Here is a 24,629-nt window from a genome sequence, read left to right as displayed (position 1 = left end):
ATTAGCCTAGTGAGCCACGGCACCAGCCAGAATTTTACCACTTTTAATATCTTGATGTGTTTCTTTCTAATCCTTTTTCTAGATTTAGGCATAAAAAAATCACACTCTTAAGTTACAATTTTACATTGGCTTGCATTATGTCTTTTTCTTATTTGTATATTTTTGTTTGTTTTCACTTATTTTATTTATTTGAAAGGTAGATGGGACAAGTGCTGTGGCATAGCAGGTAAAGCCACTGCCAGCATCCCATATGGGTGCTGGTTGAGTCCCGGCTGCTCCACTTCTGATCCAGCTCCCTGCTAATGCACCTGGAAAATCAGTGGAGGATGTCCCAAATGGTTGGGCCGCAGCACCCACACGGGAAACCCAGAAGCTCCTGGCTCCTGGCTTCAGCCTGGCCCAGCCCTGGCTGTTGTTTGTATTTGGGGAGTGAACCAGTGAATGGGAAGATCTCTCCCTCTCTTTCTCTAACTCTACCCTTTGGATAAATAATTTTTTTACGTATGTATGGGGGGAGAGAGGATGAGCCTAGCACTAGATCTTCCATCTCTGGTTCCCAGGAACAGGGAGCTCACTGCAGGTCTCCCATACGGGTGGCAGGGACCTGTCGGCCTTGAGCCATCACCCGCTGCCTCCCAGGGTATGCATTAGCAGGAAGCTGGGCTGGGGAGCAGAGTGGTGCTTGAACCCAGGCGTGCAGGTATCCCAAACAGCAACCCCACTGTTGTGCCCAACACCTGCTCCTCCTCCCTTCTAAACATTTAGACATTCCCAACTTCAAGACGACAGTTACTTTCACCAATCTGGAAGCACAGGGCCCGTGGTGGAGACGCTCCCTCGTATTCTGCCAGGCGTCTTTAAACACCCTCCGTCCGGTGCAGGACCGTGTGTGAAGCCCACAAAACTGGTTCCACCGCCCTGCCTGGGCTCCACATCCTGCAACGCAGCACTTGGACAGGAGAGCGGGTGCTGAGGTTGTTGGCTCTCCATGAGGTTTTCTGTTTCTGGGAGGGACCGGGAGCCAGTGGAAAGAGAGGTCAATTCCAGGCCTATGCAGCATGATGTTGACCCCACTGTGCTCATGCGAGGTCAGGCTAGCTGGTGTAGACCAAGTGGCCGTGATCTGCAGGCACAGTGGACACCTGGCCTGCACCATGCCCTTCCTGGCCTGTGCCTTCCATGCTAACTGGCCATTGCCTACCTGTTCCTGCCAGTGGGAATTCTAGGGAGTGGCGATGGTGGCTGGAGAGACGGGTTTTCTGCACCCTCGGGCTCGTGTTCCACGCTTGGGGGAGTCATGGCCGTGGCTCATCCTCTGGTCCCTTCTCCACCTCTTCCCTGGAGGGGTGGGCGGACCCCTGGTCCGAGCCTGGACGCTGCGGCCTCACCGGCTGCCTGCCCACCTGTCGTTGCAGGCACATGGTGCTTCTGAAGGAGCAGTACGGGAAGCAGGTGGTCGTGAACTTGCTGGGCAGCAGAGGCGGAGAGGAGGTGCTCAACAGAGCCTTCAAGGTGAGGAGCGCCCCTCCCCCGGCTCCTCCACACCTGAGCCCCTGTCACACGGAGGCGCCCGTGGGGCCGCACAGAGCAGCGTGGGCAGCTGGCGTCCCTGCACAGGTGCCTGGCGCACTGCACGCCGCTTTCATGAGCTGAGTGTTGGGAGAATTTGCTCACATCCAAAATAAAGCCAAGCGTCTCCATCCCCAGCTGCATTCCCCTACCCTGGGGGCAGTGAGGCCCCGGGGGCCAGGCCTTCCCCACTCTCCCATGGAGAGCTGCCTTCCAGTCCTGAGAGGGAAGAGGTGGAGCCTGCCCATGTCCTCCCACGTGGTGTGGCTTCCTCCCTGGGTGTGGCTACTCTGCACACGCCTGCCAGTGCTGCAGGGCACACGTGCCTTGGTCTGGGTCCAGCGTGGGCAGCTTCTCCTGCTTCACCCCTCTGTAGGCTGCCAGTGGGAGCTGCTGTGCCTGCCCCCAGGGAACTTCCTCCCACGCCCAGGGATCGGCATGGGGAGCAGGTGTCTCCCCTGGGCTCTCTCCCGGTGCACACAGTCTCCTAGGGAAGAGGCTCCAGGATGCGCCGTCTGCCCCCGTCCTGCCTGCTCTCTCGTGGCCTTGCTTCATGGAGACCAAGCCAGAGCCTGCTGGGAGCTCACAGAAGCCCTTTGTGGAGAGAGCCTGCAGTCTGGCCTCCCTTCAGCCAGCCGCTGGCGCCTGGTCCCTGGCCCTTGACCCCCAGCTGGCATAAGGCAAGCCCAGCTTGGGCGCTCACTCTGCTTAGAAAGCCCCAGGCTAGGAGCATGGACGCTCTGGTTGCCAGACCTGCTTTTCCTGTTTGGTTTGTTGCCATTGGCAGCAAACTTCAGCAGTGTTGCCTGTCCCACAGGGCTTGGCAGTGGTGCTGGCTGCTTATTTTAAGTAGGAAGAAAAAAAAAACATCACCACCAAAATCTGTGCCTTTTATGCCTGGAGTTATGGGGAAAGTCTGGACCCCCTCACCCCCCAGGTGCCCCAGCTCCTCTGTTCCCGGAGGGGCAGGAGGTGGCCTGGTGGGGACACCAGGTGGCCACTCCACCTGGAGACCTGAGTCATGGTCCTGACCAGGGGTCCCCATGGCATTAGTGCTGCCCAGCCTGGGACCCGGCAGGTCGCTCACAGCTGAGCGGGGTGCTGGCCCCAGGCCATCGGCCATGGCTGCCAAGAACAACACTTGGTTCAGCACAGCAAGGCTTCTGCGTTGATTTGCCCTTGGCTCATCAGAGACAGGCACTCAGAGCCTCCCCAGCCCGGTGGCCTCCTGGCCCTTCCTTCCAGTCCTCCAGAGTCCGTCACCCTCTGCTGGACAGATGCTGGCCCAGGCTGATCCAAGGCCCTGGGCCAGGTGGCCTGGGGAGGTGCCACCCTGGCCTTGGCTGGGCTGCTTTGGTGAGCACAGCAAGGAGGTTCTGGGCCGGGAAAGCCTGGCACGAGCGGGAGCTGTCCCGGCTGAGCGCCCCAGTGCGTCCCCACCTTCACCCCGCTCCTGGGAGGGACCAGAACCAGGCTGACCCCCGGCCCCCCATCCCGAAGTTTCACTGGGCTGCCCGTCCCATTGGGCACTGGACGCTCGGACACCTGAAGCTGTGGTGGTCACCAGGGCAACAGCAGCTGGATTATGAGCTCTGTAGCTGTGGGCCGCTGTCCCTGAGGGCTGGGGCACTGGGCCCCTCCCTCGCCTGTGCCCACTGAGAGCCGTGCAGAAGTGCGATGTCCCCAGGGAGCCACCCCTGCCCCGGCCTCTGTTGCCCACAGGGGGCCATCTACAGGCAAGATGCTCTCTGTGGCTTTCGCGCCCCCCCCCCCCAGGGCCTTCCTGGGTCAGGGTCCTTCCTGCCTGGTCCCCCGAGAGCGTGCCCGCCGAGCCCCAGTGTGCACCATGGATGGGGATTGACCTTTGAGCCCCTCACGCCCGTTCCCTTTCCGTTTCCAGAAGTTGCTCTGGGCTTCCTGCCACGCCAGCGACACGCCTATGATCAATTTTGACTTGCATCAGTTTGCCAAAGGCGGGAAGCTAGAGAAGTTGGAGACCCTGCTGCGGCCGCAGCTGCAGCTGCACTGGGAGGACTTGGACGTGTTCACCAAGGGCAAGCACGCGAGTCCACGGTGAGTCTCGCCTCCGGCCCGGCGAGCAGTGGGCTGTGGCAGCCCTGCCGCGTTCGCAGCTTCGTGAGATGTAGGCTCGGAGTTATCAGTGTCCTGGGGCCCAGCCTTCTGCCCTCCCGAATCTGCAGAGTGTGCTTTTGAATGGTCCCAACAGACGGTAGAGCATGGCTTTCTGGTAAAAGGAATGTACAAATAAAGGGACTCTGTTAAAGCAGTGTACTGGGGGCCAGTGTTGTTGCAGCAGGTCGAGCTGCTGCCTGTGATGCCAAGTCGGGGGTTCTTGTCTTCACCCAAGGAAGAATTCAGGCGTGAGACAGAGAGCAAGGTAGCAAGGTTTTACTGGGGACAGGGCATCCGTCAGGGTGGAAGGGACAGAGAGAGAGTGCCCAGTCACTCAGACTGGGTGAAAGGGAGGTGACGTGGTTAAATGGAGAGAGCACACCTGGCAGGCCAGGCAGGCGGCTGAGAGCTGAGAGAGCCCAGCGTGCAGTCTTTGTTTGGCTCCGGGTTTTTAAGGGCGTCTCCCACACCCATGTGGGAGACCTGGATGGAGTTCCAGGCTCCTGGCTTTAGCCTGGCCCAGCCCAGTCCTGGACATTCTGGCCATTTGGGTGGTGGTGAACCAGCAGATGGAAGATTCTCTCTCTCTCTCTCTCTCTCTCTCTCTCTCTCTCTCTCTCTCTCTCAGTAGCTCTGCCTTTCAAATAAATAATTTTTTTGAAAATAGAGAAAACTGGTGGTGTGGCTTAGTGGGTTAAGTCACCGTCTACAGCGCTGGCATCCCATATGGCCACCAGTTTGAGTCCCAGCTGTTCCACCTCCAATCCAGCTCCCTGCTAATGCAGCTGGGAAAGCAGCGGAGGATGGCCTAAGTCCTTGGGCCCCTGTATCTATGTGGAAGACCCTGAAGAAGCTCCTGGCTCCTGGCTTCAGCCTAGCCTAGCCCCAGTCTTCGGGACCATTTGGGGAGTGAACCAGCAGATGGAAGACCTCTCTCTCTCTCGCTTTGAAACTCTGCCTTTCAAATAAATAAACCTTTAAAAAGAAATGCAGTAATAAGGGACTGTGCTGAAATGTGGAGCCCAAAGACCCTGTAACAGCACTGTACCCGCACTGTGGCGAGCATGGCTGGTATAGACCCGGGCTACCGAGCGATCGGGGCTGTGGGCGTGCTGTGCAGAGTGGGGGAGTGGAGTCCAGGTTCCTCCAGCCACACACAGTCGAGCCTCATTATTCCATCTGTGTGAATTCACCTCCTCGCTAAACCGGATTGCTCCCCCTCAAACCAGTACTCAGAGCAGCACGTACCAGGTCATTCACAGACGCTCAGGGTAGCACGTTCCGGGTCATTCACAGACGCGTGCAGAGTGTGAGAAGTCTGAGTCGCCCGAGGCTCTCGTCCCCAGGCAGGGTCTGGCCCCTCGCCGAGCGCTCACACTGTCAACGGGAGGCCTTTCCCTTACTTGCGCCGCGTTGTCAGGGTTCTGTGTCTCCTGTAGATCACTCGCCACGCGGGTGCCGAGTTACCGCTAGCATTTCCACGCACAAGAAGGGGAAATCATACCTCTGGGAGTCCATGACCAACCACAAGTTCCATCCCAGGCAGCCCGTTTCGAAGTCAGAATGGGTCTGAGTGTCTTCAACAAGGTGTCTTTTTTTTAAATGTATTTATTTGAATGGCAGAGGGAGAGAGAGATCTCCCATCTGCTGGTTCACTCCCACATGGCCGTGATGACTGGGGCTGGGCCACGCTGAAGTCAAGAGCCAGGACTACATCCGGGTCTCCCACATGGTGGCAGGGGCCCACGTACTCGGGCCTCCTTCCACTGCTTTCCCAGGGGTGTTGGCAGGGAGCTGGATCGGGAGCAGAGCTGCCAGAACTAAAACAGGCCCTCCGACATGGTGGCTTAATCCTCTTCGCCATAGTACTGGCCCCTTGATATGGTGTCTTTAACAGAAACACATGTTAAATAGGCCGTGGTCAGTCGTGTCGTGAGCAGAGACCCACAGGAACCTAAACCCCTGTTTCCTCTAGGAGCTGTGGTCCAACACTTGCTAATTTGGTGTTTGTGCAACTTGATCAATGCACAGTGACCGGCTGTGTGTGCAGGGGTTTGGGGGTGAGCTGCTCCCAAGAGCGGCGTCTGAGGTTCACCTGCCACTCCAGCCGTGCCGGTGACCCCTCGGGCTGTGGGCCGGGGTCCTGCCTGGCTGCAGGTGGGGAGGGTTTTCGGCCAGAACAGGTGTCTCTGGGAATGGGCAGGCACTACCCCTCTGAGCACGGCCCATAACTGTGTGCACTTGTTCTTGTCTGAAGTTTCCAGAAAGGTACTTTGCGGATGAACTGTCTGGACTGCCTGGACCGAACCAACATCGTGCAGAGCTTCATCGCGCTGGAGGTCTGTCCCCGCCGCGGCCTCCCGGGCCACCTGTGCTGGGCCTGGGCCTGCAGGCGGGGAGGCGCTGGGGCGTCGGGAGAGAGCGCGGGCGTCGGGAGAGAGCGCGGGCCCCGGGCCCCCCCTGGCACGGGCGCACCTTCTCACTCGCTGTTTGGACAGCATCCAGGCGTGGGGCCCTGCGAAGCCATGGTCCTGTGTGGTGGTCACCAAGGCTGCTCTGCCGATGGGCACCGCGAGGCTGGGTTTGACGCCGCTGGGGGAGATCCGCACGTGTCCTGCTGACCTCCCAGGCAGCCGTCCAGCCCTGTGGGCCCGCCGGTGGGGCTCAGCTGTGGATGCGAGGAGGGCTGAGTGGAAGGTGTGGGTGAAGGTGGGGGAGCCGCTTGCCCCGCTGCAGGAGCGGCCGTGCCTGCCGCCACAGCAGCCGCCGGCCAAGCACCGCAGTCAGCCGGCAGGGAGCTCACGGGAGGCTGCGGCTCCAGTGCAGCCTTCGGGGCAGAGGTGATGAGACCGGCCCCTCCTCCCGCCCAGGTCCTCCACCTGCAGCTCAAGAGTCTGGGGCTGAACTCCAAACCCATCGTTGACCGCTTCGCGGAGGCTTTCAAAGCCATGTGGTCTCTGAACGGGCACAGCCTGAGCAAGGTGTTCACTGGCAGCAGGGCCCTGGAGGGCAAGGCCAAGGTAGGGGCAGGGGTGGGGGCAGGGGCGGGGGCAGGGGCGGGGACGGGAGCACGGAACCGCTCTCACGCCCTCGCTGGGGCTCACGCAGGTGGGGAAGTTCAAGGATGGGGCCCGGTCCATGTCACGCACCATCCAGTCCAGCTTCTTCGACGGGGTGAGGCAGGAGGCCATCCGGCTGCTGCTGGTCGGGGACGCCTGCGGCGAGGAGTCGGCGGACAAGGGGAGAATGCTCCTGGACAACACGGCCCTCCTCAGTAAGGGGCCCTGCTCTGCTCGCCCGCCAGCCCCACTCGCCCCGTGTCACCCGGCACAGCCGGGGCAGGTGCCCCCAGGGGTTCCGGGCCTCTGGCCTGTGGCCTCGTGGTCCAGCCGGGTGACCTGACAGCTCTCAGTTAACCCTCAGTCCCCGCGGGGGATGGTTCCAGGACAGCATCCCCTGCACCCCATCATGGAGACCGCGCCGGTCCCTCGTGTACAAGCGCGTGCTCTGCTGTTCCCTGCATCGTCTCTGGGCTACCTGTAACACCTGGCGTTACGTAGCTGTGTAGATAGTTGAATTCGGTGTTGTTGAGGGAGTAACGGCCCGCACACGTCTGCACGCTCGGGACAGGTGCAGGCTTCTCTTGTGTTTTCTGCCCACGGCTGGCTGCTTGGATGCATGAGCGTGGAAGCCGTGGACGCAGGAACGCTCAGCCCAGAGCAGCAGCTCACTCCTGCCTTCCTGCCTTGCGCTGTCCGCACTGAAGGAGGGCGGGGGTGGGGCCATCTCCGTGAGAGCCCGTGCTGACCAACAGGGTCCCTGTCTCCCGAAGCCACCTCACTCCGCAGAGTGGCGCCCTGCCGCCCAGAAGCTTCGTCCCTGGACGGGCACGGGTCAGTGGTGTTTCCCGCGGGGTGGGCCTCCTGCCTCTCTGCTCTGGCTCCCGACGCCCTGCAGACAGAGGAGGAGGCAGGGGCACTGTCACGGTCACCTCCCCAGGGATGAGGGCGCCTCCAGCCAGGGGCTTGCCAGGGAGGTACTGAGTGACGCCTGGCACCCTGGAGCCTGCGAACGTTAAAGGTCTGATGGAAAACGAGGGAGACCGGCATTTTCCTTCTAAGAGCCTAGACGTCTGGTTTTGGGAATTCTGGGCGTTTTTGAAGACTGCGTGGGCTCCTGTTTAGAACAGCTTCCTAGCCCTCTGTCCTCGCATTGTTCCCTCCCGGGAGCTCCTGCTGGGGCTCTCCTGGCCAGGGGGATGCTGGGAATGGCGTTGGCTCTGAGTGAGCAGGGCGTAGTCTCTCTCAGTGCCAGGGAGACAGCACAGGGCCTGACGCTGGAGGCGCGCTGGCTGGCCAGCCGGTGGACGGGGTCACGGCCATGTGTTTCTCAAGCCTTCAGTTTGCCGAAGCAAACAACCCTTCCGGCAAGGGGGCAGGGGTGGGTGGTAAGAAGTGACCCTCGTGTCTGGTGTCTGGTGTTTCTGATGCGGCCCCTTGCGGGGCCCCCTGTGCCGCCTTCTCCCGTGGGGCCTCCATGCGGCTCAGCCGGGGGCGTCTCGGGCCGTGTGTTCTCAGGCTCTGGTTGCAGACGTGGCGTGGGGAAGGGCGCTGGTTGGGGTGCTTGGCCTTTGTCCTCTTCCCAGGAGTGCGTTTGAGGCCATCATGGGGGCCTGAATCGCTGTCTCTGGCCGGCAGGCCTCCCCCCAACACCTCATGCCTCTTTCTGCCTCTTCACAGTGACACCCAGGATTCTGAAAGCCATGACAGAGCGGCAGTCGGAATTCACAAACTTCAAACGGGTCCAGGTCGCCGTGGGGACCTGGAACGTGAACGGAGGGAAGCAGTTCCGGAGCAACCTGCTGGGCACCGCGGAGCTGGCAGCCTGGCTACTTGACTCGCCCGGGCTCCTGGGAGCGGCCGAGGCCCCCGGTGAGGATCGAGCGCAGGTTCCACCGAGCCTGAAGCATCAGCCTGGGCTCGCGTTTCTGGTTCATTTCGTTTTCATTTTATGTGAGAGGCAGAGGGAGAAACCGACACCCATGGTTCACGCCCCAAATGCCTTTACGAGCCAGGGCCGGTCCAGACTAAAGCCAGGAGCCCAGAACTCCGTGCAGGTCTCCATGTAGGTGGCGGGGACCCAAGAGCTTGAGCCGTGACTGCTGCTATCCAGGGCTCACACTCACGCTCACGGGCAGCTGGGCCGGGATTTTGTCTCCCACGGTGTTGGGAGGGCGAGCTGCTCTTTCCTCCCCGTGCACGGAGCTCGTGTGGCCTTTGCTTGGGGGGCAGGGGGGACGGGGGGTGGGGGAGGGCCTTGGTGTGCCAGGCGGAAGTCATGTCACTGCAGGCCCGTGAGGGACGTGAGTGCTGACCACGGCAGCAGGCTGGGCATCCCCGATCTGAACACGCACAATCAGGGACGCTCCCACATCCAAAGCTCCCCCAGTGCCGACGGGGCCGCAAGCGGGAAATTCCATGCCTGGCCTCGCGTGCTGGGCCCCAGGGAAGACGCAAGCGCGCTAAACACTGTAATAACCACCTTCAGGCCGTGTGGTTAAGCTGTCCCTGAGACCCCAGAAGAATTTCCCGTTTAGCCTTGGGCCCCCCCCCCGCCCCCCCCAAGGTATTGCAGGATATTGTGCAAAAATTGCAAAATCAAAACAGAAACCCAAAACGCTTTGGCCCCGAACACTTCAGGTTTAGGGTTGCTCAATCTCCATTAAGTCATCTGCTGTAAGTCACCAGCGAAGCACAGGTGTGCCTCTTAGGGATAGGACCATTTCTAATGGGACGCCTCAACTTGTCTTACAGAAGCACCGGGCAAGGCCCTGTGCAGGGGCCCGGGAGCTCCGGGTAAACAGTGAGTGGTGTTTCCCGGTCAGCGTTTGCTCAGGGCCAAGCCGTGTCCCGTCTGTGGGCTCAGGCACAGGCACAGGCTCGTGACGGGGTCTGTGCCTGGGGGTGAGGGCCTGTGGTCCCCACCTGCAGAGGCCCCGCTCTGGAACATCCTGCTCGGCTGCCCAGGCAGTGCCCAGAGCCCCGGGTGGCAGAGTCCACGCTTGAGAGCCCCTGGGATTCTTGTGTCGGGGTGGCCTGCACTGACCACGTGCGTGGTGCGACCAGGGCCTGCTGGAGCGGCCCCGGAGCGGCCTGTGGTGCAGCTGGCTGCTGTGGCTCTGTGGCCGGGCACCGTGACTCCACTGTGCTGCCTGCAGGGAAGGGTGATGGCCAAAGCGAGCTGGCTGTGCTTCTTGCTGCTGGGGACTCCCTTGGGATGGGCCTTAGGGGCTCTGGGAACCCGCAGGCGAGGAGAGGAAGGAGAAGCCCTCACAGACCATGGACAGGAGGCCGGCCGCTGCTCCTTGGAAGCAAGTTCAGCTATGAGTTCCAGGGTGTCCTGTGCACCTGCGGAGGTGGAGGGGAGGGGAGGCAGAGGGCCTGCCCGGCCCTGGGCGGGAGGTGTCTCGCTTCTGCAGCAGCAGCCTCACGTCCGGGCTCGAGGCTCAGGTGCCCGAGCGCCACAGGACGTGGCAGGGGATGCTCAGGGAGTGGCTGTGGGGATCCTGTGTACCCCCCACCTCCCTGTTCGCGGGAACACAGACAGCCTGGAGGGAAGCAGCTGCAGGGTCCCCGTGCTTTGCTTACTTCCACCGTCTGGGGAGCAGATCCTGCTGAACTGGCCCCAAGAAGCAGTGGCAGCCCCCGTGGGCTGGGCTTTTCTCCACGTCGGGCCCCTCGATGCAACCACGTCCTTGCCCGGCCCTGTGAGCACTCGGGAGGCGCCAGCTAAGCATGAGCAGGCACAGCCCCAGGCCGCTGAGGGCCTGGCTGGGGACATGGGTCCCTGGAGACGCGGGAGTGAGGAGTTGCCCTGTGATTGTGTGGTGGGGTGGGCGTCTCAGCCACGGTGTCTGTGAGTGGTGCTGGCCATCCCTTTTGCTGAGGAAGGAATGGGTTCAGAGAGGGCCATGACATGCCCCAGGATGGACACAGAGAGCTGTGCTGTGCCTCAGGACGGACACAGCGTGGGCAACAGGCACAGTGGTGCCGACTGGGGGAGGGAGGCCCAAGTGGCTGTTGCCCACAAGTGGCCAGGTTGAGTGGACTCAGGCAGTGGACAGCGTGGCTCAGAGGAGGGAGAGGCGGTCCTCGTGACCCAGGACTGCAGGACAGGGCTCTTCTGATCTCTCCCATGCCCTGCCACGTTCCCCAGACGACAGCAGCCCAGCCGATATCTATGCCGTGGGCTTTGAAGAGATGGTGGAGCTCAGTGCTGGCAACATCGTCAATGCCAGGTGACTGTGGGTGCTGTGAGCTAGGTGCTGGGTGGGAGCAATGGGAGTGCTCGAGCTAGGTGCTGGGTGGGAGCAGTGGGGGTGCTGTGAGCTAGGTGCTGGGTGGGAGCAGTGGGGGTGCTGGGAGCTAGGTGCTGGGCTGGGAGCAGTGGGGGAGGGGGTGCCTCAGGCAGGTGCTGGACTGAGAGCAATGGGGCAAAGATGATGACAAAGCAGAGGAAAGACTCAAAGCCAGTGGAGTAGCATTAACTTGGGATGACATCACCAGATATCCCCCCCAAACTGGCCCAGCTGTAGTTCAGAGAGCCATTGATGCAAATAAGTAAAGCTGACCCTGTAGAGCTTTTATGTGAAGGACCCGTGTAGGGTTCATGGGTTGAGGAGGGGACTCCTGGGATGTGCAAGACACAACCAGAAATACCTAGATCATTTGGTGGCAGCATGAAGACTCATGCACACTGGGGTGCAAGCAGGGAATGACACGGGGGTTGGAGGGGCTGGCAGGTGGGGGCTGGCACACCCATGGCACCTGCTCCTGTCTCCACTTCTAGTACCACCAACAGGAAGATGTGGGGTGAGCAGCTTCAGAAAGCCATCTCGCGCGCTCATAGGTACATTCTCCTGACCTCGGCACAGCTGGTGGGCGTCTGTCTGTACATCTTTGTGCGTCCATACCATGTCCCGTTCATCAGGTAAGTGCATTTCCTTCACGAACATCTGGGGACCTGAGGGGTCGTTGGTCTTTGTGTTCTTATTCTGACTTCCTCCTCCCCCAAGCAGGAACCAGGACCTGCCATTATTTGAATAAATGGAGCAAAAAACCCCAGGAAGAACTAGGCTGAATAGAGCATTGTCTGGGAATTAGAAAGCCACAATGGGCATCTCTTGGCTCAGGAAGCTGCACTCTTAGCAAGAGTGTCACCAGGTCACCATCAGCCGAGCTCAGTCCTGGGCAAGGGAGGGGGCTGGCTTCTCGCTGGAATTGTACTGGCAGGAAATCTCTGACTACGAGCTGAGTAACTCACCGGGAAAGGCGACTTCTTTTGTTGCTGGAAAAAGTCTAAGTAGAAATTATGTCATCGCTTACTGTCTCTCCCAAGTGTCAGCTTTGTGAGTGTCTGAACTGGGAACCTGCAGGCAGTGGGTTTCCTTTTGGAGCTGGGAGAGGGAGAGGGACAGGGACAGGGAGAGAGAGAGAGAGAGAGGGAGGGAGAGGGAGAGAGAGAGAGACAGGGAGAGGGAGAGAGAGAGAGACAGGAGGGAGAAGGAGGGAGAGGGAGAGAGAGGGAGAGGGAAGGAGGAAGGAAGGGAGAGGGGGAGAGAGGGAGAGGGAAGGAGGGAGGGAGGGAAAGAGAGAGGGAGAGGGAAGGAGGGAGGGAGGGAAGGAGGGAGGGAGAGGGAGGGAGAGAGAGAGAGGGAGGTGCTGCAAGAGCACACGCCGCTCCTGTCTGGTCTCCAGACTTTGTCGTTGCTGATCCCAGGCTGGGCCAAGCTTCGCCCGGAGTCAGGTGGGATCAGACGTGGCCGAGCCCTCAGCGTAGTGGGAGGAGCAGGACTGTGCTGTGTGTGTCACCCTCTTCTGTGACTTTGGGAGAGTATCGAGGCCATGCCCACGGCCAGGAGGGGTCAGGACTGGGGTGAAGGGTTGGGCTGAGCTGCAGGACAGGAGCGATAGGAAGAGTTCTGGGATCCCCAGGCCCAACCTGCGGTCCCGGGAGCCATGTCCTCAGCTTCCCCCACCCACAGCCTTGTCTCACTCGCACCCCCCCGGCAAGCTCTCGGCCTCGACCACGCCTACCAGGGAGCAGGTGCAGCTATAGGCCTTGTTGCATGGCACGGTCTGGAAGTGTTGTTGCAATGGCGACTTGTAGCCTGGTTGTGCGGGGACCTGCACCCCCGCGTCGTAAGTGCGTGTCCTAAGCTGCGCTTTAACGTGGCAGGGGTCTGCATTGTGTGAAAGCCAGCCTGACCCCCTGCCGGGCCCAGCACAGTCCCAAGTGCTTGAAATGGGCTCATTGCTGGGTGGTCCCTCCTGTGCACTGAGGTGCAGGGGGTGGGGGGGGGACCGTGACATTCATCCTGCCGCTGCTGGTGTGAACACAGGTGACAGGTGCAGGGATATGTCTTCAGCCTCGTGGGGTGCCCCTGTGAGCACGTGGGCAGGTGCTGTAGACCCCAGAGGGTGGCTCCGGCAGCGCGAGGGGTGGCCTCCTGACCGTGTGGCTGAAGAGCGACGGAGCAGACACTGGACCAGCGGTTCTGGGTGAGCTCGGCATGGCCTTGGTCTGCGTACCGCCACAGGGAAGTGGGGTTCCTGTGTTGCAGGGATGTGGCCATCGACACGGTGAAGACCGGCATGGGGGGCAAGGCGGGCAACAAAGGCGCCGTGGGCATCCGCTTCCAGTTCCACAGCACCAGCTTCTGCTTCGTCTGCAGCCACCTGACGGCCGGGCAGTCGCAGGTGAAGGAGCGGAACGAGGACTACAGGGAGATCACCCAGAAGCTCTGCTTCCCCACGGTGAGCACCCCGCGTGGGCGCCAGGCCTCCGTGGGAGCTGCGGCTGTGGCCGGGTGTGGAGGGGCCAGCCGCGGAGGCACAGTGCCGAGGGAGGAGGGTGCCCGGGGACCCCGCCCTGCACCCTCTCAGCCCCTCCCCGCTGTCCTCCTCCTGGGCGTCCTTACCTCCCTCGACGTCTTAGGTGCGTTTCCCCATTTTCTAATTCAAATGGAGGGGATGGGAGAGAAGCCCAGGTTGCCCTAGCGGTAAGAACACCCTGCTCACCGCACACACGCACACGCACGCACACACGTATGCACAGGCACATGCACACGCACACACGCGCCCTTGTGGCTGGGAAAACCCCTGTCCAGAGGGCAGCGCCAGTCGTGCGCTTCGTGCTGCCCTCTAGTGGCGAGCCAGAGGTTGTCCTGCTGCGGCAGGCAGATTTTCTTCCCAAACCTGGACTTGGATGTCCTCTGTCTGCAGCCCCACTCCCCTTGAGCCTGGTGGGCATGGGCCCCGGCTGTCCCCTGAAGGGAGGACGGGCCTCGGCTGGCCTCGCCACAGAGGCAGAGGCAGGCAGATGCGGGTTCCGAGCTCGTGGCGGCCGAGTGCACGCTGTGCGGCCTGCGTGAGTTCCCTCGTTTCCGAGCTGCTTCTGAAAACCACGCGTGAGCTCGCAGGCCCTGCTTCCCAGGGCGGCGGCGGGCTGCGTCCTCGTCCCCTGCCCTCCCCCGCCCGCCCCACACGGCGGACCGCGGTGACATATGGTTCTCCCGGCTCCTTAGGGCAGGAGCGTGTTTTCTCACGACTACGTGTTCTGGTGTGGCGACTTCAACTACCGCATCGATCTCACGTACGAGGAAGTCTTCTATTTCGTGAAGCGCCAAGACTGGAAGAAGCTTCTGGAGTTTGATCAGCTGCAGCTGCAGAAATCAAGTGGGAAAGTAAGTGGGCGTCACGTTCGGCAGGCTCGGTTCCCGAGTGGCTGCCACGAAGAAGACGTGTGTGGCACGGGAAGTGAGAGGCTCGGGGGCATCTGCCCACGCCTGCGCTGCCTCCCCTTTCAGGGTCAGGGTCCGTGTGGGAGTGCACGGGGTAGGAGCCCCCAGCAGCCGCCTGCCTGACAGCCCCGGGCGTGGCTCCGGTGATCGGAGGGGGCTGCAGACAGGTGCACCCTCGGTCGCTCCAGCTCAGTGAGTGAGCAGCCGTGTTCCATCTGAGTCAGGGTGACCTCCCTGCAGTCACTGGCTGTGCACACGGCCACGTGCACCAGACAGCTGCCTCGTACCCGTGTGCCAGGCTCTGCGGAGACGCCTGGGCTTCAGATACAGAGAACTGCTTCAGGGCTCTTTGGAGTCTGCATGAAATCCTTTATCTTGCCAATCTCTCTGTCTGTCTCTCTCTCTCTTGCTCTCTCTTGTCACTCAAAACTCCAGTTAGAACAAGTTCTGGTGTACTTTACCACCCAGCTTGTACACACAGTCCGCAAGACTGCCCTGCAAATTAGTAATGCACCCATTTTATAGACCAAGAAACTGAGGATGAAGTCAAGGCCACACAACCAGTACACAGGGCCCATGATTCCGTCCAGGCTTTTCGTTCAGAGCTCGTGTTTCCCATGTGTGGCTGAGGTGTGGTGTTCTCTGTCCAAGCCTGACATGAGCAGAAAACATCACCTACAGGACCTACAGGATCTGGCCTCGGATCCCCCAGGTCCTGCCAGCACCTTCATTACCCTGTCCTGCTGGCTCCCGCTGGTGCCTCGGCTTCCTGGCTGGCCGGCCTGGGGTGAGGGGACCACGTCTAAGTTCTGAGGCCTTCTAGAATGGGGCCGGGTAAACGTGTGGGGCAGGAAGTTACGGTGTCTCCAGAAGCAGGACTGGGTGTCTTCCGAGGTTTTCTCTGCCTTCCCACGGCAGCCGCTGCCAGGCCTGGGTCGTGAGGGCTGGCCGATGGACAGGACGGACAAGGGCCCCCGCCACACGGCCCTGCACAGGCCTTCCTTCCCCCTGGCCTGCTGCTGCCGCACCCAGAGCACGTGGGCGCAGGCGTTCCAGGGCTCCCGGCACCGAGGCTGACCCAGACTAAACACAGGAGCACAGCTTTCCTTCCGCGCACTCGGTGTGTCAGGGCAGGGCGAGGAGTTAGGCCTTGGCAGGTGGGGGCCAGGCCTGCGCCTGCACCTCTCGCTGAGTGCCGCTGCGCAGAGCTGGGGGGGGAGCGTGCCTGCGGGGGGTGAGCAGAGGCCCCGCTCTGGCTCATCGGAGGAACGCATCCCTCCCATTGCCCACGTAGTTGCAGCTGTAACACAGACGCTGGTGCTCGTTCGGCCGAGGGGGCTTTGGAATGTGCCTGTGGATTTGTATTTCTTGGTTCCACATGTGGCTCTGTAGCCTCTTTCCCTCCCACTAGATTTTTTTTTAACTTCATATTTTACTTACTATTTTTTAAAATAACATGTTTTTAATTCACAATATTAGTCAACAACTTTTTTAAAGCCATATACAGTAAATTTTAAAATAATCACAGATGATTAAAACTACAGTGAAATAAGCCAGACTCAGAAAGACAAATACCGCATATTGTCCTTTCTATGTGGGAGCTAAAATTTAAAAGACAAACAAGACAGAAACGTCCCTGGGTCCCCGTTTCGCTAAGTCTTGTTCTGTAAAACTGTCTTACGCCGCTATCAAACGAGCAGTTAAGAACCTGCACTCCCCCCAGATCTTCAAAGACTTCCACGAAGGAGCCATCACTTTTGGCCCCACCTACAAGTACGACGTGGGCTCCGCCGCGTACGACACGAGTGACAAGTGCCGCACCCCGGCCTGGACGGACAGGGTGCTGTGGTGGAGGAAGAAGCACCCTACGGATAAAACAGGTGGGGTGCGTGCGCGCCAGGCAGCCGCGGGTGGGAGGGGGACTCTCGCCTCTCTTCCCTGCAGCCCAGAGCTCTAACGTAGTAAGAAACGCCCTCTTCCTGCTGCCCCCAGAAGACAGTCATCCGCGACGGGGGCTCCTCCGCCTTGGCGCTGTGCTCCGGGGGAGCCCCGCCATGGCCTCTCCCTGGAGACCGTGCCCCACAAAGGGGCCTGTCCAGGTCCCCACCCCTGCCCTGCGTCCTGGCGGGGAAGAGGAGGGACCTGTCACAGGGCTGCTCCTGCCTGCCCCGCGCCCCCGGGGTCCACCGTGCTCAGCCCAGCTCTCACCCCCTAAAGCTCTTGCACACTGACTGGGAAACTGAGCGAGCCGCAGAAGTGGGCGTGGTGTAGGGAGCCGAGTGTTTTATAGGTTCAGGACCTAGAAGGTAATCCGTTAAAGAGTACACTTAGGACAGAGGTCTGCTGAGATCCAAAGCCAGGCCACGTCTGCGCAGAGAAAAGACGGCCTAGGGCACTGAGACGCAGGGTTGCCCCGTCACGCCTGGGGTCCCTGGAGGTGGGAGCCGGGCAGTGGCCACGTGTGGCCCAGGCCCACAGCCAGGCCCCTGGGGAGGATGGCCATGGCCCTGAATTAGCTGCGTGCGAGGGCTCCAGGCCCCAAAGTGGCCAGGCCAGGTTCCCAGCTCCAGGTGGCCACGTGGGTGCGGCTGAGCCGTGCGGTGGTCTGGGTGCGGATCTCGACCGTGACCGGCTCCCATCGCGCTGTGTTGCTGATGAGATTTTGTTGTGTGTGCGTCTCTCCAACGGGCTCCTGGGGGTAGCTGGAGAACTGAACCTCCTGGACAGTGACCTGGACAGCAGTACCAAGGTCAGGCACACCTGGTCCCCCGGCGTCCTCAGGTACTACGGCCGCGCGGAGCTGCAAGCGTCTGACCACAGGTAGGGTCCTGGGGAAGCCATGTGCTGTCCCCGTCCTCGTGTGTGTGTGTGTGTGTGTGTGTGTGTAAAATACACACTGGAACATAGAAAGCCGATATCCGTGTGCCCAGCACCAAGGAGGAATGGCTGTGAGCTGTCTGTCGTAAGTGGCATCATTTGTGAGCATTCCACACAAACAGCCTACGGAGTTTTGTGGCTTTTACGTTTGCTTACACGGCGTCATTGCACAATTGGCCTCTGTTACTTAACACTTTCAGACGCAGTTGTGTTGATATGGATCTGGTTCCACCAGATATGGTCACAGAATTTACCTGTTCACCTACTGGTGCACATTTTGTTACTGTAAGCACCATAGGGTTTTTTAAACCTTGATTTCAGGGCCTTGTAGTGCCCTGAGCCGTTGGCCTGGCTGTGGCCATCACACACTGGGGGTGGACAGGAAGCAGCAGGCCAAGGGAGGGCCGTGGTCCCTCAGCTCACAGTGGGTGCCAGGGAGAACCATGCCATAGGCCATCTCGAAGCACACGGCCCAGGGGCCCATGTGAGGGTACAGTCTTCCCGCGGCTGCTACCAAAACTCTGATGTCGATTTCAACTCCTACAAGGAAGGAAGTTAGGAAAGGGACGGTCACTCAGGGACACTAGACCTTTAGGCACTGGTAAACTCTAGACACCTGTGTCGCCAACACAGACCTACACGTGAATCCCAGGAGCTCTCCAGGCGGGCGGCCTTCAGGTGTGCTAGTTCCATGAGTGTGTTTAGAAACCTTCATCCAACCAGCATTTACTGAGGGGCCTCACGGCCAGGCCCCCTTCCTGGCACTGGAACAAAACAGAAGAGGCCATGCTGTCATGGAATTTTGTAGAGAAGACAGAGGGGCAGCGAACAAATACGAGTGGCAGGTGTCAGGCCGAGGTCGGTGTCCCGGGCAGGCCCTGCTTGCTGGTCGGGCGACCCTGAGCAGAGCACTGAAGGAAATGAGGATTGAACCGTGGATGTGGGGGCTGGGGGGGGGTTCCACAGTGGGGGGCACATCCATGAACACCTGTGAGCCCAGCGGGTTAGAGAGGCTGGAGGGAGAGCGAGGGCAGGGCTGAGCAGGTGAGACACCAGACCCCAGGCGACCCTGTGAGGACAGGGGGCTGTGCCCTGAGCTGGGGGGCTGCATCGTCAGCCATGGGCTTCAGCAGGGCCCCCCCATGGGTGAGGGTGGGAGCAGGGAGCTGGAGAGGCAGCCGTCGCAGCGATCAGGGAGACCACACGGTGGCTTTGGACTGAGGAGGCCATGGGTCCTGGTGCCAGAAGTAGAGGGGCTCTTAGGGGAGCCTGCGGTCGCTGGGTGCAGCAGGTGTGCAGCCTCGCTGAGTGAAGGAAGCTGCCCCCGAGGCTGCACTCGAGAGAGGGAGACAGAGAGGTCTTCCATCTGCTGGTCACTCCCCAGACTGCCGCAATGGCTGGAGCTGGGCCAATCTGAAGCCAGGAGCCAGGAGCTTCTTCCAGGTCTTCCACCTGGGTGCAGGGGCCCAGGGACTTGGGCCATCTTCCACTGCTTCCCCAGGCTGTAGCAGAGAGCAGGATTGGAAGAGGAGCAGCTGGGATTTGAACCAACACCCATATGGGATGCCAGCGCTGTAGGCAGAGGCTTAGCCCACTACGCCACAGCAGCAGTCCCTGATCAGTTTAAGAGTCACTCGCTCAGTACACATCCCTGTGTACGTTTGCTGAGGCTCTTCTAGAAAAAGGAAGGGAAGTCCGACAGCCACATGGGTTTGGGAGGAGCCCCGGAGTCGCTGTGTCTGCGGGGTTCTCCGAGTCTAAAGGTAGCGCCTGTCACGTGCTGTTCTCACCACGCCTTGTTTCCACGTCGCATGCCGTGGTGAGTCTCGAGTGAGCTCGCTTGCCCTCCATAATGAGGGATTCTCTCAGATTGTACAGTGTCACAGCCATCCGTCCGGAGGGGTCCCCACGGTGGCCTCCCCACCGCCAGCTGCCCGAGTTCCCGTGCGCAGGGCAGGGCTCGCCGTTGGCAGGCTCAGTGACTGCCGTCCGTGGACGGATGCGTCGTGGCCATTCCCCGCGGCCGCCTGCCCTTCCCTTCCTGTCATGGTGCGCCAGCCCTGTCTGGGCACTGCCTGAAGATGAAGGCCTGGGAGGAGAGTCCCAGGCCAGCAGGGGGACACTTCTGAGATGCAGGGCGGAGGCCCAGGCAGCCATGTGAAGTGCAGAACCACAGGCGTGGCCGGACAGGGATTGCCACGTGGCCGTCTTCGCCAGGGCTCCTTACTCTCCACCTGCTAGAGGATGTGTTCCGGCCCTGTGGTGGTTGTTTTTTCCCCTCTCAAATCATCCTTAGATATCAACGCCAAAGCAACATTAAGACTGGGGAGGCGGCGTTGTGGCACAGTGGGCTAAGCTGCTGCCTGCGACACTAGCATCCTGTATGGGCGCCAGTTCAAGTCCCGGCTGCTCCACTTCTGATGCAGCTCCCTGCTAGTGTACCTGGGAGGCTGCAGTGGTGGCCCCTGCCACCCACGTGGGAGACCTGGATGGAACGCCAGACTCCTGGCTTCAGCCTGGCCCAGCCTTGGCTGTTGCAGCCACTGGGGAATGAACCAGCAGACAGAGACGTCTCTCCCTCTCCCTCTCTGTTACTGTGCCTTTCAAATACATAAATAAGTCAATCTTTAAAAAATAGCACCAGGGTTGAGGAACGACAAGGGCGGGCCCCGGGAGGCTGGGCGAGCGTGGTGCGGACGCGGGCCCCCGGCTAACCACCCTCCCCATCTCCCCTTCGTGTCCACGCAGACCCGTGCTGGCGGTCGTGGAGGTGGAAGTGCAAGAAGTCGACGTGGGTGCTCGGGAGAGGGTTTTCCAGGAAGTGTCCTCTTTCCAGGGCCCCCTGGACGCCACCGTCGTCGTGGACCTGCAGTCGCCCACCCTGGAAGAGCAGAACGAGTTTCCCGAGGACCTGCGCACCGAGCTCATGCAGACCCTGGGGAACTATGGGACGATCGTCCTGGTCAGGTGGGCGGGGCTCCGAGCGCAGGGGCGGGGCCTGGGGGGCTGCCGCCGCCTCCTTCTCAGCATTGACTCCGCCTCTCCCACGTCCCAGGATCAACCAGGGCCAGATGCTGGTGACTTTTGCTGACAGTCACTCGGCTCTCAGCGTGCTGGACGTGGACGGCGTGAAGGTGAGTGGCGCTAGGTCACGCCGTGGGATCCCCGCTTCTGCGTGGCTGACTTGCTTGAGGACGGCCCTGGCTACCTGCAGAGCGGGTGCTGAGGGCACGCGGCTCGTGGACAGCTGTAATGCCCCAGTTTTAGATGCATGTGGAGTGGAGACCCAGAGACGGTGGCTCCATGGTGATGTAGACAGGTGCTGAGAGCCACGTGCAGCCTGCCGGAGTCTGGTTCCTCTGGTGGAACCGGAAGACTGGCCTCACTCCCAGAGATCCCGGGGGGTGCTTGTGACCTCCATGTGATTCCCAGGTGCCCCTCTGCCCGACAGGTGAAAGGCAGAGCCGTGAAGATTCGACCAAAGACCAAGGACTGGCTGAAAGGCCTGCGAGAGGAGCTCGCTCGAAAACGCGACAGCCTGGCCCCCGTGTCCCCCACCGCCAATTCCTGTCTGCTGGAGGAGAACTTCGACTTCACCAGTCTGGACTACGAGTCTGAAGGTTGGTGGCCCCCACGGCAGGTGGGAGACTGGAAAGGTGGTGCTGAAGCCCCGCCTTGCAAAGTGGGGGAGGCCACGGGAAGTGTGGGGTGATGCGGGAAGCCAGAGAGGGAGCCAGTCGTGGCTCATTTGCATTTGCCAGGTGGTTTGCAGGCTGGTGGGACTGTGGGCATGATGGGGGCGGGGCCCCGGGGGCTGCAGGTGCCCCAGCCAGAGCTGCCGGCGGCAGAGCGTGCGGGTCCCCTGAACTGCTGTCACCTCACTCCGTCGATGCCTTTCCCAAGGGGACGTCCTTGAAGATGACGAGGAGTACTTGGTAGAAGAGCTTGGGCAGCCTGTGGTCTCGGACGGCGAGCAGGGAGGAGACGGCCCGGCCGAGGCCCCCAGCCCCACAGCAGCGGCCCCTCCCAGCAAGTCGCCAGCACTGACCAAGCAGAAGCAGCATCCCACGTACAAAGGTAGCTCGGCCGTCTCTCAGCAGCCTCCCGCATGGAGGTCGCCCGGGACACGCGAGCAGCCGGGCACTGCCAGGAGAGGCCCAGAGCAGGGAGGCGCAGGGAGTGCTGGCCGGGCTGGGCGGTGTCCGGTAACCGCACGCTCACCCGGGCCAGTTACTTAGTTTCTGCAACCCCTAGAGCGTTCGTCCCAGCCCCTGCTTCCTCTGCGTACCACACGGCCACGGTTCTGAACTGGTTCCACACGTGAGGTTTTTCTTTTTTCCGCAGAAAGCCTGTTAGTCCCATTAGAGACAGGTACAGTACCTCTGTCCCGAGGTGCTGCCCTACTGGTGCGTTCATGTGATGTCACATGACAAGATGGCCATGGAGTGTGGTGACATTAGCGTGTCATTTTGGGCTGGGGAGCGGGGGCTGATGGGTCACATGGATTGGCCCGCACTCCCCTAGAGGAACTGGTGGGAATGCTTTTGAATGAGTCACGTGACAGGCGAGGAAGCCGGTTGCTATTTCAGCCTCAGACCTCGGTGATGCTGTCTTGCCCTCGGCCTAAGATGCTTCCAGCTCTCGGCCACCAAGTCCCCAGGAGGAGGGCAGCTCTGGCCGGCAGGTGCGGGAGTCTCACCCCGCATCCGGACGCTGGAGCCGGGGCTGCAATGGAGAGCAGGGCTGGGAGGGAGTGGAGCTGCTTCCCAGGGGCAGGGCCTGGACCCCGCCCCCGCCCCTCTTTGACTCTGCGGATCAGTGGCTTTTGCCCAGCCCCGCCAAAGATCTGGAGTTGGGCTGCGGGGCTGGGCCCGTGGGAATGTGGTGTTTGCCGAAACGTCTGGTCCGGCACAGCGGCAGCCAGGTTGGGCCCAAGCGGCAGCCTTCGTCAGAGCATCGCGGTGGCCATGCACGCTGCTCAGGGACAGGCCCTCCTGCTCCCACACGGATACAGCCGAGGCCGCGGTCCCTGCGGAGGAGACGCGGGCTCTGGGGGCCAGGGCAGGTGCAGGAATCAGAGCAGCGTAGGACCCTGAGGGCAGCTTGGGCCTGTGGCCATTGCGGGAGCCTTGGGGTGGTCAGCCACTCCCAGGAGGAGGAGAAGCCCTGCTCTCCCCAGCCCCAGCAGCAGAGGGGGCGGGACTGTGGGTCTTAGGAGCAGGGTCTGAGCTGAGGTGAACAAGGGTGTGCTGTGGAGTGCAGAGAAGGCCACAAAGTGGCCACGCGTCCCCACGACAAGCGTGTCCACAGGAAAACAGAAGTTCCGCCCCCTCGGCTCCTCACAAGGTGTGCGCGGGGCGAGCCGCTGTCAGGTGCCTGGCCGTGGCCTCCACACGGCGCTCACCCCGGGACACCAGGCTGCGTGTAGGCCAAGAAGGGAGGACGTTCTCCACTCCCAAATCAGGGGTGGTGTTTCTGGGTGAGGACTTGAAATCTGTCCCCTGGCCGGGTGGCTCTTGGGGGACTCCAGCCCCCAGCTGTCCCCTCTGCTGTCCCTGGAGGTCTGATTATTTCAGAAGGAAGCAGGCCGTCACGATAAACGATTTCGGCGTCTCCCAAGCCTGAGAAGCAGAAGTCGCCCGTGGCTCCCTGGCTGCCCCACGCGGGCCTTGGGTGCCCCGTGCCCCCCGTCCTGAGCAGAGCCCCCGCCGGCTGCCCGTGCAGACCTACTCACCACCCGCCATATCCTCCAGATGACGCTGACCTGGCGCGGTTACAGCAGGAGCTGGAAGCTGTTGGGGACTTCCGCCACCGTTCTCCGAGCAGGTCCCTGTCGGTCCCCAATAGGCCTCGGCCACCTCACCCACCGCAGAGACCCCCCCCTCCAAGTAAGATTTTGCTTGCTTTCCGCTTACCACGATGCCTGCTGGGAATAGGCGCGCACCTGCTGCTGCCGCTGCCACCGAGTGGCTCCCCATCAGCTCCTGCCTCGCCCACGGCCGCGTCCCCGCGGTGCCGCCCTGCCTCCCTTCCCCTTCCCGTCTTGCGTCCAGGACACATGCGAGATCACAAGTAGCCGTGTCTCCCACGGCCGCGAGGCAGCTCCTCCTCTTCACAGCTGTCCCCCGTCCTGTAGCTCTAGGCTGCCGCGGTCTGACGCCCATGGAGTGGAGCACTGGGAGCGTGGCCCTGCAGGGACCCTGCCAGCGTGGCAGAGTCAGACCACCCTCTGCATTTCAGGAATCCGGGGGCCCGGGCCTCTAACATGGCAGCGACCACCAGCTCGCCCCCTGCCCCGCTCACCCCTGCTGTGACCCCAGGCCCTGCTGCCGGCCCCTCCTTGACCTCCGGGGCCCGAGTCTCGGAGGGTGGCAGTTTTCTCCCGGTTCCTCGGTGCCCTGGCCAGCGCACCTCTCTCAGCCAGCTAGAGGTGAAGCCGGGAGTGCTTCAGCCTCGCTGCCGCGTCACTGCTGTGGTTACCCCTCCCCTGCCACAGGGGGACGGCCGGATTCTCCTGACATCGCTTTCAGATCTGGGCTGACGACACTTCTGTCATAGTGATCTGTGGCAGGCATGTAGCTTTTTAAAACAGGAGTGACTGATGGATTGGAGAGACAGAGCAATAGGGAGGGAAAGAGGGTGAGAAATCAACCTCCCATCTGCTGGTCCACTCCCGCATGGCTGCGATGACTGGAGCTGGGCCAGGCTGAAGCCAGGAGTCCAGAACTTCACCCACGTCTCCCACAGGGGTGCAGGGGCCCAGGTACCAGGCCATCTGCTGCTGCTTTCCCAGGCACAGAGCAGGGAGCTGGATAGGGAACGGAGCAGCCTGGACTCAAACCAGCACCCAAATGGGATGCTGGCATTGCAAGCAGTGCCTTTGCGTTTCGTGCCACAGTGCTGGTCCCAAAGCATGAATGTGAGCCATATTACACCCAGAAAACGAATTATACAATAAAAACGATGCAAAATTGATAAGCCATATATTATTGTGGAAATTTTACAAGAATAGAGAACTATAAAGAAGAGTCTAAAATTTACTTAACCTATAGATAACAGCTGGCTAAAAGATTTCCAGCCTGTTTCCAATTATATATATTATATAAAATCTATATCTCTACACTATTATTTCACAAAATTGGTATCCACCTTGTTTGGTCACTAGCCTTCCATTTAATGTGCCTGCCCCATTTCCATGTCATTAAAAGCTCTAACCCGTGATTCGTGAATGGACGCAAGTGTAACTTAG

At 60.9% G+C, this 24,629-nt stretch overlaps 1 protein-coding gene across 4 annotated transcripts in view; it reads left to right on the top strand.

Annotated features, from left to right (window-relative positions):
• Positions 1-24,629, top strand: part of SYNJ2 (synaptojanin 2) — a 91,771-nt gene that overhangs the window by 54,507 nt on the left and 12,635 nt on the right. For 2 of the 4 annotated variants that reach the window (XM_008263731.4, XM_070073331.1), the window contains exons 7-23: positions 1,416-1,512; positions 3,470-3,642; positions 5,960-6,041; positions 6,573-6,722; positions 6,811-6,976; positions 8,442-8,633; positions 10,918-10,999; positions 11,551-11,691; positions 13,325-13,517; positions 14,288-14,446; positions 16,227-16,383; positions 17,206-17,323; positions 20,129-20,347; positions 20,436-20,514; positions 20,832-21,000; positions 21,284-21,457; positions 23,134-23,268. In XM_008263731.4, coding sequence (XP_008261953.2) covers positions 1,416-1,512; positions 3,470-3,642; positions 5,960-6,041; positions 6,573-6,722; positions 6,811-6,976; positions 8,442-8,633; positions 10,918-10,999; positions 11,551-11,691; positions 13,325-13,517; positions 14,288-14,446; positions 16,227-16,383; positions 17,206-17,323; positions 20,129-20,347; positions 20,436-20,514; positions 20,832-21,000; positions 21,284-21,457; positions 23,134-23,268 — 2,486 coding nt within the window. The remainder of the gene's footprint in view (positions 1-1,415; positions 1,513-3,469; positions 3,643-5,959; positions 6,042-6,572; positions 6,723-6,810; positions 6,977-8,441; positions 8,634-10,917; positions 11,000-11,550; positions 11,692-13,324; positions 13,518-14,287; positions 14,447-16,226; positions 16,384-17,205; positions 17,324-20,128; positions 20,348-20,435; positions 20,515-20,831; positions 21,001-21,283; positions 21,458-23,133; positions 23,269-24,629) is intronic. The other 2 variants (XM_051855211.2, XM_070073332.1) reach the window with 1 other exon arrangement.

Source organism: Oryctolagus cuniculus, chromosome 5, assembly GCF_964237555.1.
Source record: "Oryctolagus cuniculus chromosome 5, mOryCun1.1, whole genome shotgun sequence".
Taxonomy (NCBI): Eukaryota; Metazoa; Chordata; class Mammalia; order Lagomorpha; family Leporidae; genus Oryctolagus; species Oryctolagus cuniculus.
Note: the sequence above shows the minus strand (reverse complement) of the source record. Positions and strands in the feature narration are given on the sequence as shown.